General features: G+C 42.0%; 1 protein-coding gene across 2 annotated transcripts in view; it reads right to left on the reverse strand.

Moving 5' to 3' along the window:
* gsna (gelsolin a) overlaps positions 1-14,621 on the reverse strand; it is a 77,739-nt gene that overhangs the window by 14,885 nt on the left and 48,233 nt on the right. Inside the window, exons 7-11 of one of the 2 annotated variants that reach the window (XM_061877049.1) lie at positions 14,432-14,564; positions 10,965-11,269; positions 8,180-8,313; positions 4,145-4,235; positions 3,945-3,971 (exon numbers count right to left, since the gene is read on the reverse strand). In XM_061877049.1, coding sequence (XP_061733033.1) covers positions 3,945-3,971; positions 4,145-4,235; positions 8,180-8,313; positions 10,965-11,269; positions 14,432-14,564 — 690 coding nt within the window. The remainder of the gene's footprint in view (positions 1-3,944; positions 3,972-4,144; positions 4,236-8,179; positions 8,314-10,964; positions 11,270-14,431; positions 14,565-14,621) is intronic. The other variant, XM_061877050.1, reaches the window with a different exon arrangement.

Here is a 14,621-nt window from a genome sequence, read left to right on the forward strand (position 1 = left end):
AGTGGCAATAAGCTTAAATGTTTGTATTTACATTTTTTGAGTTGATTTTCATAAAATATGCTATTTAACTGCTACTGTTTAACAAGGACTGACTTAAATTGTGTTTGCACAACAAATGTTTTGGCGCTTTTGTTCGTGTGTGAGAATATTCCAATAAAGGTGCACTACACACTACTTTTGAATTCATTGTTGGGCTTTGCGTATACAATGCAGTTAATCGCGATTAATCAGAGAAATAGTGCGATTAACTTCGATTAAAATTTTAATCGTTGCCCAGCCCTAGTTGATATATATATATATATATATATATACAAATATTCAATTGATATTGGTGTGAATATTTGGCCACCTCGCCACTCCATTCCCATTCTTGGGGTGAGGATTTGATTCATTATCGCTCTCCCCATTCAACACCATTCTCCATTCAAACTGATTTTTGCAATCTATTATTTGCTATAATAATAAAACCTTTGCAAAACGGCTTAAAAAACTAATTTTGGTTGCTGACGAATGACACACACGTATAGAGATGGCCTAAAAAAAATGTATTTGTTTAATTAATTTGTACCAAAAAAATAAAAAGTGAATTATATTTATATAGCGCTTTTCTCTAGTGACTGAAAGCGCTTTACATAGTGAAACCCCATATCTAAGTTACATTTAAAGGCCTACTGAAATGAGATGTTCTTATTTAAACGGGGATAGCAGATCCATTCTATGTGTCATACTTGATCCTTTCGTGATATCGCCATATTTTTGCTGAAAGAATTTAGTAGAGAACATCGACGATAAAGTTCGCAACTTTTGGCCGCTAATAAAAAAGCCTTGCCTGTACCGGAAGTAGCAGACGATGTGCGCGTGACGTCACGGGTTGTGGAGCTCCTCACATCTGAACATTGTTTATAATCATGGCCACCAGCAGCGAGAGCGATTCGGACCGAGAAAGCGACGATTTCCCCATTAATTTGAGCGAGGATGAAAGATTGGTGGATGAGGAAAGTGAGAGTGAAGGACTAGAAAAAAAAACTAGACGGCAGAGCGATTCAGATGTTATTAGACAAATTCACTAGGATAATTCGGGAAAATCCCATATCTGCTTATTGTGTCACTAGTGTTTTAGTGAGATTATATGGTCGTACCTGAAAGTCGAAGGGGTGTGGTGACCGCCAGTGTCTCTGAGGAAAGCCACGTTTCTCGACGAGGCGAAAGCAGCCGATGCTTCCTCCACGCTGGAAGCATCTGACGGTCGGGGGCGGCCGATGGGGGGAGGTAATAGAGTCCGCAGCTGCCTCTTTGACGGGTGCACGAGGAACGACGCAAGCTCTCCGATCATGTCTACGGTAAGAGCCGACTTATTACCACCATTTTCCCACCGAAACCTGCCGGTTGACATGCAGTAGGGAACCACGTTCGCTTGACCGCTCTGTTCCACAGTAAATCTTCACCGTCATCTTTCGGGAATGTAAACAAGGAAACACCGGCTGTATTTGTGTTGCCAAAGGCGGCTGCAATACACCGCTTCCCACCTACATCTTTCTTCTTTGACGTCTCCATTATTAATTGAACAAACTACAAAAGATTCCGATGCTTCCTCCAGGGTTGAAGCATCCGACGGTCGGGGGCGGCCGGTGGGAGGAGGCAATAGAGTCCTCAGCTGCCTCTTTGACAGGTGCACGAGGAACGACGCAAGCTCTCCGATCATGTCTACGGTAAGAGCCGACTTATTACCACCATTTTCCCACCGAAACCTGCCGGTTGACATGCGGTAGGGAACCATGTTCGCTTGACCGTTCTGTTCCATAGTAAAGCTTCACCGTCATCTTTCGGGAATGTAAACAAGGAAACACCGGCTGTGTTTGTGTTGCTAAAGGCGGCCGCAATACACCGCTTCCCACCTACATCTTTCTTCTTTGACGTCTCCATTATTAATTGAGCAAACTGCAAAAGATTCAGCAACACAGATGTCCATAATACTGTGGAATTATGCGATGAAAAGTGACGGCTTATAGCTGTGAACGGTGTGGGACCAAAATGTCCTCTACAACGCGTGACGTCATCATACCGCGACGTTTTAGCATGATACTTTCGCGCGGAACTTAAAATTGCAATTTAGTAAACTAAAAAGGCCGTATTGGCATGTGTTGCAATGTTAATATTTCATCATTGATATATAAACTATCAGACTGCGTGGTGGTTAGTAGTGGGTTTCAGTAGGCCTTTAAACCAGTGTGGGTGTCACGGGGAGGAGGTGGGGCAAAGTGTCTTGCCCAAGGACACAACGGCAGTGACTAGGATGGCGGAAGCGGGAATCAGACTGGAACCCTAAAGTTGCTAGAACGGCCACTCTACCAACCGAGCTATACCGCCCCCAAAATTACCCCCAAAAAATTGGGATTCGGATGTGACAAAACGCGTTTTTTTACCACCATTAAATATTATATACCGTATGATAGTTTGTAAAGATAACAATAAAAACCTAAATATATGCTTGTTACTTTAATTCAGGATTTCAAAGCAAGTTATCCATCCAATTGTACATACACAACTCCATCCATTTTCTACCGCTTATTCCTTTACCAAATGCTTAGGTAATAACATAATGAATAGTTTTCTACATTTTGCTTGTGACATTTTAAAAAAATACACAAAGTACATTTTTCCGTCTAAATATATTTAAATATATTATAAATATTTTGCTTTTTTTTTTCCTCGACAACCTTTTCTACAGCCACAAATAGATTGCAGTCTTGTGGGAAACACTATCACACTAATGAAGGATCTTTTGAGTAAAAAACACTGTCTATAGATATGAAAACATTTATAAATAATGTGGAAAAAATGTATATTAAATTAAATATATGTGTGTGTGTGTGTCTATATACATATATTAAATGTGAATGTGTATATATAAATACAAACACACACATATGACAGACACAATAATAAATATATAATATAATTTAAGTTACAGCACACACTGGGTGTGGCGAAATTATTCTCTGCATTCGACCCATCACCCTTATTCACCTCCTGGGAGGTGAGGGGAGCAGTGAGCAGCAGCGGTGGCCGCGCCTGGGAATAATTTTTGGTGATTTAACCCCCAATTCCAACCCTTGATGCTGAGTGCCCAGCAGGGAGGTTTTTATAGTCTTTGGTATGACTCGGCCGGGGTTTGAACTCACAGGGCGGACACTCTAACCACAATAAAGTGAAGTGAAGTGAAGTGAATTATATTTATATAGCGCTTTTCTCTAGTGACTCAAAGCGCTTTACATAGTGACACCCAATATCTAAGTTACATTTAAACCAGTGTGGGTGGCACTGGGAGCAGGTGGGTAAAGTGTCTTGCCCAAGGACACAACGGCAGTGACTAGGTTGGCAGAAGCGGGAATCGAACCTGCAACCCTCAAGTTGCTGGCACCGCCACTCTACCAACCGAGCTATGCCGCCCCAATAAAATACTATAATATGGGAGATATAATTATTATAATTACAATTATTAAACTACAATAATAAGGATTGTGTTTGGAATAAAAAATGAATGTGTATGGCAAAAAATATATATACTTTTGTACAACACAATATATAATACATATTTAAATGTATATATTAAATAAAAACTAATAAATATATATTACATACATTTACAGTATTTAATCAATATTTGAAGTAAAAAAAAAAATGTATTTATTCTACTTTAATTTGAAGGGGGTTATTTTTATTTTTTTAATTAGAATTGTGTCAGAGGCTTATTGTGAAAGCGGGGTGTGCATTTGGGAACATGTTTTTGAGCATCACACACACACACACACACACTGTACATGCAGATTGACGACATATACACAGTGAGGTGACAACACAAAGTGTTGCATATTTAGCATTTTCAGGTCTCGGGTAAAAGAAGTGCAGGCGGGCGCATACATGGAGGTTTAGGGGTCGAATACCTGAGTGGTTATTGGAGCACCAACAACCTGAGGAGGAAGCAGCGGTGTGAAACGTAAGAGGAAGTAAGGGCGAAAGAAAGGAAGTTGAGGTCAGGAAAGAGACAAGTGCCTACTTGGCAGCGGAGAGAGGCAAACATCGCCAATGAGTGAAAGATTTCAAAGATTATGATTAAAAAAAAAAGTCAAAAGCAGTCGATTACCTGCACAGGACCGCCTCCCAGCTCCTCATCCAGCTGAGCAGTGAGGAGAGCACAGGCCCCGATCTCATCCTGGCTGGAGTCCACGCCCTGCCTGGGGAGGAGGAACACCTTTATCACCTATTTCTCAATAATAATAATATTACCGTATTTTTCAGACTAGAAACTGCACTTAAAATCCTTTCATTTTCTCAAAACACAACAGTGTGCTTTATAACCCGGTGCGCCTTATGTATGGAATGGTTCTGGTTGTGCTTACCAACTTCAAAGCTTTTTTATTTCGTACATGGTGTAATGATTAAGTGTGACCAGTAGATGGCAGTCATACATAAGAGACATGTGTAGACTGCTACTTACCAACCCTGATTTTCCCGGGAGACTCCCGAATTTCACTGCCCGGCCCAAAAATCTCCTGGGGCAACCATTTTCCCGATTTCCACCCAGACAACGATATCGGGGGCGTGCCTTTAGCGTCCTCTCTCCCCTGAAACCTTCACCCCCACATGCTGACCTGAGAACAGCCTGTCTTTACGTCCGCTTTTACTCCATACAAACAGCGTGCCGGCCCGGTCACATAACACCTATTGGTTTTTCACACACGCAAGTGAATGCTACGCATACTTAGTCAACAGCCATACAGGTCTTACTGAGGGTGGCCATATAAACAAGTTTAACACTGTTACAAATAAGCGCCACACTGTGAACCCACACCAAACAAGAATGACAAACACATTTTGGGAGAACATCCGCACCGTAACACAAAATAAACACAACAGAACAAATACCCGAATCCCCTTGCAGCATTAACTCTTCCGGGATGCTACAATACACCCCCCTCCCAACCCCCATCTCCCAAATTTGGAGGTCTCAAGGTTGGCAAGTATGTATATGACTTTAGTAAACAACACCAAAACTTTATATGTTTCATTGAGAATACAGAACATTACAAACGGCACTCAAAAAACTGTTAACATTTTTTTAGTACAACTTCGGTACGCTATGAAGCCACACCGCTTGATGGATTGTCGGCGTATTAAACATACGAGTATTATTATGGTGTATGTATAAGAACCACAAAATGGCAGCTATTAGCAGACATTATCTGGTGTTGTGTTTCACAATTTTATGCAAAACCAATGTTTCTTAGCTTCTGGTACCTGCTGATCTTTATTTGGGGTCTGCATAAGTCCTGAAAATGTGCGCGTGTCCGACATTGTAGTCCGTGCCGACACCGTAGTTGATAAGCTTCTTATTTTTCTCTATCTTCCTGTTATGGGACATTCATCCTCCACTGTTGCCATTTCTAATATAAAGTAGTGTAAAGTTCCTACTTATATCTGTCAGTAAACTCGCCATGTAAGCGCTAAAACATACCGGTATAGTGAGTTTACATTATTCGCCCAAGGAACTTTTGTTATTAGAGAGTTCTGGCCAGACAGTTTTTTACGGGACGCATTCCCGGCGTTGTTGTTGCACTAGTGAGACACGGATTGTATTGGATTACCCAGCTGGGACTAATCATCCAATCACCTGCCATGCTTATCAGCAGCAGGCGGGCCGAGACACACGGGGGGAGTTGGATCTGTTGAGCAGACGCGCACGTACGCTGGAGAGAGGAGGCCAAAAGAACGACACGCTAGAAAGACTGCTAAGTCACGGGGAAAAAGACTGTTTTGGGGTGTTTCCACAGGTGGAAAGACTGAAAAGTTGTAGAGTTGAGTGCTGTTCCACCGTGTGCAAGTCACAATAAGGATAGTGATAAAACCAGACTGCTGGGCTTCCGCGAAGATCTGTCTGGTTCTCCAGTCCTTGCACGCTACACCGCTACAACCAAGATGACGGGGAGAAGACGCTGTCGAAGGTGAGCCACGTAAATAAGACCGCCCACAAAACAACGCATCCTGAAGCAACATTTTGACCAAAGAACTACCATTACATGTTATGTAGACCAGTGTTTTTCAACCTTTTTTGAGCCAAGGCACATTTTTTTGCGTTGGAAAAATGCGGAGGCACACCACCAGCAGAAATCAAAATAAAACGAAACGAGTAAAAAGTCGTCGTAGCAATTGTTGGTTATGACTTTAAAGCTTGGGTGTCAAACTCTGGCCCGCGTTTGGCCCGCCATGTAATTTAATTTGGCCTTTGAGGCAATAATAAATTAACATTAGAGCTGGCCCGCCGGTGTTATACAGTGGCAGTGCCGCTGTATCACAGCATTCAACGCTAATTGTCATACTTGCCAACCCTCCCGTTTTTTACAGGAGAATCCCGAATTTCAGTGCCCCATCCCCCCAAAAAGAATCTCCCGGGGCAACCATTCTCCCGAATTTCCACCCGGACAACAATATAAAAGGTACTGCTTTTAGCATCCTCTACAACCTGTCGTCACGTCCGCTTTTCCTCCATAAAAACAGCGTGCCGGCCCAGTCACGTAATATATGTGGCTTCTACACACACACAAGTGAATGCAAGGCATACTTGGTAAACAGCCATACAGGTCACACTGAGGGTGGCCGTATAAACAACTTTAACACTGTTACACCACACTGTGAACCCACAACAAACAAGAATGACAAACACAACAGAACAAATACCCAGAACCCTTTAACTCTTCCGGGACGCTACAATATACACCCCCGCTACCAACAAAACTCGATTTTGCATGTCACTATAAAGTTATATAAGCCTTGCTTGTTCAATATTCAATGCAAAACTTGTTTGGGTCCCTTTTAAAAGGTTAAGTTGTTCAACTTTGGCCCTCGGCTTTGTTCCGTTTAGAATTTTGGCCCACTCTGTATTTGAGTTTGACACCCTTGCTTTAAAGCATACTTCACTATTGCTCTTGTCTTAAAGTAGGTGTACTGTCACCACCTGTCACATCACACTGACTTATATGGACTTTTTTTCCGTTTTCCTGTGTGTAGTGTCTGTTCTTGTCTTGCGCTCCTATTTTTTTTTTTTAGTATTTTCCTGTAGCAGTTTCATGTCTTCCTCTGAGCGACATTTCCTGCATCTACTTTGTTTTAGCAATCAATAATATTTCAGTTGTTTTTACCCTGTGATGAGGTGGCGACTTGTCCAGGGTGTACCCCGCCTTCCGCCTGATTGTAGCTGAGATAGGCCCCAGCGCCCCCCCTGTGACCCCGAAAGGAATAACCAGTGTGTATTATATTTATATAGTGAAGTGTATTATATTTATATAGCGCTTTTCTCTAGTGACTCAAAGCGCTTTACATAGTGAAACCCAATATTTAAGTTACATTTAAAGCAGTGTGTGTGGCACTGGGAGCAGGTGGGTAAAGTGTCTTGCCCAAGGACACAACGGCAGTGACTAGGATGGCGGAAGCGGGAATCGAACCTGCAACCCTCAAGTTGCTGGCACGGCCACTCTACCAACCAGTAGAAAATGGATTATCCTTTGTGGGGACATTGTTGATTGTCATGTACGGAGGTACTTTGTGGACGCCGTCTTTGCTCGGCAGTAAGTCTTTGCTGTCGTCCAGCATTCTGGTTTTGTTTACTTTGTAGTTCAGTTTTAGTTTTGTTCCGCCTAGCTTTCCCTAAGCTTCAATGCCTTTTCTTAGGGGCACTCACCTTTTGTTTATTTTTTTGTTTAGGCATTAAATACCTTTTTTTTTACCTGCACCCTGCCTCCTGCTGTTTCCAACATCTACACAGCAATTAGCTACCGGCTGCCCCCTACTGATATGGAAGAGTATTACACGGTTACTCTAGACAGCACCGACACTTAAAACCACATAATTTGCAGACTACAATTACTGGTTTGCAAAAAACATTTTTTTTACCCCAAATAGGTGAAATCAGATCATCTCCCACGGCACACCAGATTGTATCTCACGGCACTAGTCGCGGCACAGTGGTTGAAAAACACTCATGTAGACCACAAGGAAGACTTTTACATTTAGAAAAAACCTCATAATACGACCCCTTTAATGCGCCTTTTGAGACCCGCTCATCGGCAGTGCGCCTTTGAATCCAGTGCGCCCTATGGTCCGGGAAACACGTCGTCATTCTCACCACATGTAGATGATGTGTCCCCGACGTCCTCCGTGATGGTAGTTGTACAGGATGATGTAACTGTCTCCTCCGAAGAACTGGCCGTATGTGGAAGGATCCACTGGCACCTTGTCGGCTCCTTCGATACGCCAGATCTGTCAGGAAATGAAAATATACTCACTGGACACTTCATTAGGTACACCTGCGTTGAAGATAACAATGCTGGTTTGTGTTCATTGTTGTATTGCTTGTTCATTGTTGTATTTGTTTCAGTATTTTTCAACTGACCAAGTCGAGGGAATCTACCTCATTCATATTTATCACTTATCTGTGTTTACTAAAGATGTTAAAAACCCTAATAATGACTTTCTGATTTTTAGTACCAAAAACAAAAGCTATAATGAAGAAAATGTGTTAGTATTCATTGATGGCATCAAAATTAGCTCTAATGTGTCAAACTATTTTTTTTTGCAGTTACTGTTGATGAAAAATTACCTTGGAAATAACAATAACTTTAAGGTTTTACTACTTTACGTATAAAATACTACACGGTCTAGCTCCAGCCTATCTTGCCGATTGTATTGTACCATATGTCCCGGCAAGAAATCTGCCTTCAAAAGACTCCGGCTTATAAGTGATTCCTAGAGCCCAAAAAAAGTCTGCGGGCTATAGAGCGTTTTCCGTTCGGGCTCCAGTACTCTGGAATGCCCTCCCGGTAACAGTTCGAGATGCTACCTCAGTAGAAGCATTTAAGACTCATCTGTATACTCTAGCCTTTAAATAGACCTCCTTTTTAGACCAGTTGATCTGCCGCTTCTTTTTTTTTCCTCCTATGTTCACCCCTCCTTTGTGGAGTACTGGCTGTCCAGAGTCGAGACCCAGGATGGACCGCTCGTCGGGACCCAGGATGGACCGCTCGCCTGTGTATCGGTTGGGGACATCCGCCTCCGCTTGGGATGGTTTCCTGTGGACGGGACTCTCGCTGCTGTCTTGGATCCGCTTTGAACCGAACTCTCGCGGCTGTGTTGGAGCCATTATGGATTGAACTTTCACAGTATCATGTTAGACCCGCTCGACATCCATTGCTTTCGGTCCCCAAGAGGGGGGGGGGTTGCCCACATTTGAGGTCCTCTCCAAGGTTTCTCATAGTCAGCATTGTCACTGGCGTCCCACTGGATGTGAATTCTCCCTGCCCACTGGGTGTGAGTTTTCCTTGCCCTTTTGTGGGTTCTTCCGAGGATGTCGTAGTCGTAATGGTTTGTGCAGTCCTTTGAGACATTTGTGATTTGGAGCTATATAAATAAACATTGATTGATTGATTGATTGATTGAATGAAAAAAAAGCCCAATGATTTTACGTACAAAAACAAAAAAAAATATTTAAAAAAATGTGAACATTTTTCATTAATGGAAAATGGTGCCTCACAATTTTTTAAAGACTTATTATTGGTGGAACATTTACTTGGAAACATCACACTGAACTTGACTGTAGCAAGATGATAAAATCATCAAGTATTTGGAGTAAAGTTTATTACATTATAGTTAAATATATCCACATATGTATTTCAACAGTATTTGGGAGGCTACTTATCAGTAGTACCTTTACAAAATTAATAATAATAATAGATTTTATTTGTAAAAGCACTTTACGGTGAACAAACAACCTCAAAGTGCTACAGTGCATTTAAAAAAAATGCACTGTAGCAAGTAATTGTAGTAATTGTCCATCCATCCATTTTCTACCGATTGTCAGGGGGTGCTGGAGCCTATCTCAGCTGCATTCGGGCGGAAGGCGGTGTACACCCTGGACAAGTCGCCATCTCATCGCAGGGCCAACACAGATATAGACACACAGTAATTGTACTATTCCCAAAAAAAACATTATTAAAAATATTTAATTCAACAGACTGTCTTCATCCGCCCCTTTTTAGAAAATGCTCAATATTTAATGTGAACATATATTGTACATTTATTTTTATGTATAAGCATGTATATTTACCTACTGATTTACCAATAGTTAATTTTAAAAAAAAATACCTACCATTATGTAAAATGTTTACTAATTAATGTACACTTAAATACAGAGGAACCTCTCTTTGGAATAAACTTTTAATGTCAGAGTTAGTTTGTGACGAACCCCAAGATGCAGAGAAAGAGGGAGGAATTTTGCAGGAAAATATGAATTAATTTAAACACTAAGACAAAAAACAAATAAAAGGTACAAACAAAAAGCGTGCATGAGGCGGATAACAAACTAAGGGAGCTAGCATGGGAGCTAAAAAACAAAAAGGAACTTAGCATGGAAGCTAGCAAGAATCGAGCAGGAAACAGAAGTCGTACATGTAGTATAAAAACAAACCTGGAAGCAGGGAACAAAAGGCAGTAAGCTAAAAACCGCAATCAAACATAGCTTACCGCAACGCTGCATAGACAAGACAAGATACGACAGTTAGCAACGACAATAATCCAGTAATTGACTGGAGGACAAAAACAGACTCAAATAAAAGTAGGCTGATTGACACCAGGTGTGGCCAGGTGCCAATCCGCCGCAGCTGAGGGGAAAACAGCGCAGAGGGGAAAAAAACAGGAAACGGACAAAATAAGAGCACTGACAGGAATAAAAACAGGAAATACTAAACACAGAGGAAACCCAGACGAATGCAGAAGAAAAAAACTAACACAAACAAACTGTCCCACACACGTATAGTCATGGTTTTTGTGTGTGCGTGCACAAAATAAATAAAAAAAATTGCTACATTATGCCCATTTTTATTTTGTATTGGCAGCAAAAAAGGAGAAGTCCTCACCTGTTTTTCCCCGCTGCCATCATCCACCATGCCGTGCTGGGCGGCCATGGCGGCGGAGTCGTGCAGACTGGCGGCGTCGAAGGGCACCTTCTCGATCTTGGCGATGCTGTTGGCGATGTAGGCCACGCCCATGCCCACTGTCTGGTCTCGGTCCCGCCAGTTCTTGAAGAACTGCTTGAAGAGCGGCGTCTCGCCCATGTCGGGTAAGATTTGCACCTGGGTGTGTTTGGGGTAGCCCATCTTCTTGATGAACTCGTCCGCCGCCTTGATGGCTGTCTTGCGCTCGTCCATGTTGGCGTCTTTGCCTTTGGAGTCCCGAGAAAAGACGGTTAGGGTTCAGATATACGGTAGAACATTTTGTGGAATTAGTGTTGTATGGTATACCAGTACTAGTATAGAATCGTGGTTCTAATGAATCAAAAACGATACTATGTTTGAAAAGTCGTCACGTCAAGACATTGCTGGTTTTACGAGCATATTCGGCAACGCACAATCACAGAGTACTTACAAGCAGACAGTGTGTGTAGACGGAAAAGGGAGAACGGGCGCATTTTGGCTTAAAAATTAAAGATAAAGATGACGTCAAACTGAAACGCCCTCAGGAAAAGGTGCTTTAAGACATGGCTAGCTAGCTAGCAGCTAAAATCCATCCGCAGTTGGCAGTGTTTTAGCTACTTCTAAATCACTAATCCTCGTCTCCATGGCGACAAAGTAAGTTTCTTGCAAGTAATAGCTAAACATGTTTCACTACACACTTCCCAATGTAAACAATTTGGGTGGATCCACACCTGACATCCACTGTAATGATACCAAGTACAAGAGCGTATCTAGTCGATATTACTACGATTACATCTATATTTATTATCGTCTTTTTTTAATTTAAATTCATATTATATCTATAAACTCAGGAAATACGTCCCTGGACACATGAAAACGTAAATAATGACCAATTTATGATCCTGTATCTACTTGGTATCGGATCGATACCTACATGTGTGGTATCATCCAAAACTAATGTAAAGTATCCAAACAACAGAAGAATAAGTGATTATTACATTTTAACAAAAGTGTAGATAGAACATGTTAAAACAGAAAGTAGGCAGATATTAACAGTACATGAACACGTAGAGTAATAATTCATTTTCTACCGCTTGTCCTTTATAATGTTGACAAAATATTAGAATGATAAATGACACCTGCGATGGTGGCGACTTGTCCAGGGTGTACCCCGCCTTCCGCCCGATTGTAGCTGAGATAGGCGCCAGCGTCCCCCGCGACCCCAAAAGGGAATAAGCGGTAGAAAATGGATGGATGGATGGATGGATAAATGACTTTGTTTGTTTACTTACTACTAAAATACTATTTTATTTAAGGACAAAATTGTTCTTTGTTTACAATAATAAACATATGTTTAATGTACCGTAAGATTTTTTGGGTTAAAATAAAGCCAACAATTTTTTTGTGAACCCCTTTATTTAGAAAAGTACCGAAATACATTACGGTACCGGTACCAAAATATTGGCATGGAGACAAATATATTGGTATGGAGTCAACCCTATGTGGAATTAGATCATAACTTGTTTGGTTTGGTATTTGGTCATTATATTTATATGGTGATTATTATTCTTGTCAGGCTTGCCTCGCACAGTTTGACTATGTTTTAGTATTTTCCTCTGCATTTGTCTTTGTTTCCTCTGTGTGAGTGTGTCGTGTTTCCTGTCAGCGCTCTTATTTTGTTGGTTTCCTGTGTTTCTCCCTGAGTGCTGTGCTCCCCTTCAGCTGCGGCTGATTGGCAGCTGGCCACACCTGGTGTCAATCAGTCCGCTCCTATTTAGACCTGTCTTCCCATCCAGTCGCTGCTGGATTATTGTATCGCATGTCGCACTTGTCATTGCTACCTGTCGGGTCGTGTCAACGCAGCGTTGCGGTAAGCTATGTTTGATAGCGGTTTTTAGCCTACTGTTTTTTGTTCCCTGCTTCCAGTTTGTTTTCTAAGTACAAGTACGACTTCTGTTTTCCATGCTAAAGTAAATTTTTGTTTTCTAGCTCCCATGCTATCTCTCTTAGTTTGTTATCCGCCCACGTGTGTGTGTGTTTTTGTTTGTACCCTTTGTTTGGTTTTGTTCTAGTATTTTATATTAAAACCATGTTATTCAATGCCTGCCTACGTCTCTGCATCTTTGGACTTTTGACAAGAACAAGAAAGTTTGATCATATTACGCCTGTACTGGCTTCCTGTGCACTTAAGATGTGACTTTAAGGTTTTACTACTTACGTATAAAATACTACACGGTCTAGCTCCAGCCTATCTTGCCGATTGTATTGTACCGTATGTCCCGGCAAGAAATCTGCGTTCAAAAGACTCTGGCTTATTAGTGATTCCTAGAGCCCAAAAAAAGTCTGCGGGCTATAGAGCGTTTTCCGTCCGGGCTCCAGTACTCTGGAATGCCCTCCCGGTAACAGTTCGAGATGCTACCTCAGTAGAAGCATTTGAGTCTCACCTTAAAACTCATCTGTATACTCTAGCCTTTAAATAGACGTCCTTTTTAGACCAGTTGATCTGCCGCTTCTTTTCTTTCTCCTATGTCCCCCCTTCCCTTGTGGAGGGGGTCTGGTCCGATGACCATGGATGAAGTACTGGCTGTCCAGAGTCGAGACCCAGGATGGACCGCCCGCCTGTATCGGTTGGGGACATCTCTACGCAGCTGATCCGCCTCCGCTTGAGATGGTTTCCTGTGGACGGGACTCTCGCTGCTGTCTTGGATCCGCTTGAACTGAACTCTCGCGGCTGTGTTGGAGCCACTATGGATTGAACTTTCACAGTATCATGTTAGACCCGCTCGACATCCATTGCTTTCGGTCCCCTAGAGGGGGGGTGTTGCCCACATCTGAGGTCCTCTCCAAGGTTTCTCATAGTCAGCATTGTCACTGGCGTCCAACTGGGTGTGAATTATCCTTGCCCACTGGGTGTGAGTTTTCCTTGCCCTTTTGTGGGTTCTTCCGAGGATGTTGTAGTCGTAATGATTTGTGCAGTCCTTTGAGACATTTGTGATTTGGGGCTATATAAATAAACATTGATTGATTGATTGATTGATTGATTGGGGTTCGTTTTGATTGATTGATTGATTGATACTTTTATTAGTAGATTGCACAGTACAGTACATACTCCGTACAATTGACCACTAAATGGTAACACCCGAATACGTTTTTCAACTTGTTTAAGTCGGGGTCCACGTTAATCAATTCACCTACTAACTTTGACAATTCTGTGACTGTAAATTGTTTGCTTATTTATGCTTTTATAGTTATAATTATATGCTTTTACTTGTAATTGTATTGCGTTTGTGGACCCCAGGAAGACTAGTAGGTTGTTGTGGCAACCAGCTAATGAGGATCCTTAATAAAAATCAAATTCCTCAGCGTCGTGCAAGGTTATCCTAATGTGGGGAAATTCTAAGCGTACCAACCTTTCCATAGGTAGATCTTTCCGTCCGAGCCGTGGTCAAGAATAAAACAATCGCCAGAGTCCAGGGCACTTTGGGCAAAGGGGTTCTCTTCAGCCACCAGTGCGATGGTCATACTTCCACTGGCGTTGGACACCTGCCACAGGAACACACACACACTCACCATGTTTGCTGAGATTCCTTCGGATTGTTG

The sequence above is a fragment of the Nerophis ophidion genome, linkage group LG17 (assembly GCF_033978795.1).
Source record: "Nerophis ophidion isolate RoL-2023_Sa linkage group LG17, RoL_Noph_v1.0, whole genome shotgun sequence".
NCBI classification, from domain to species: Eukaryota; Metazoa; Chordata; class Actinopteri; order Syngnathiformes; family Syngnathidae; genus Nerophis; species Nerophis ophidion.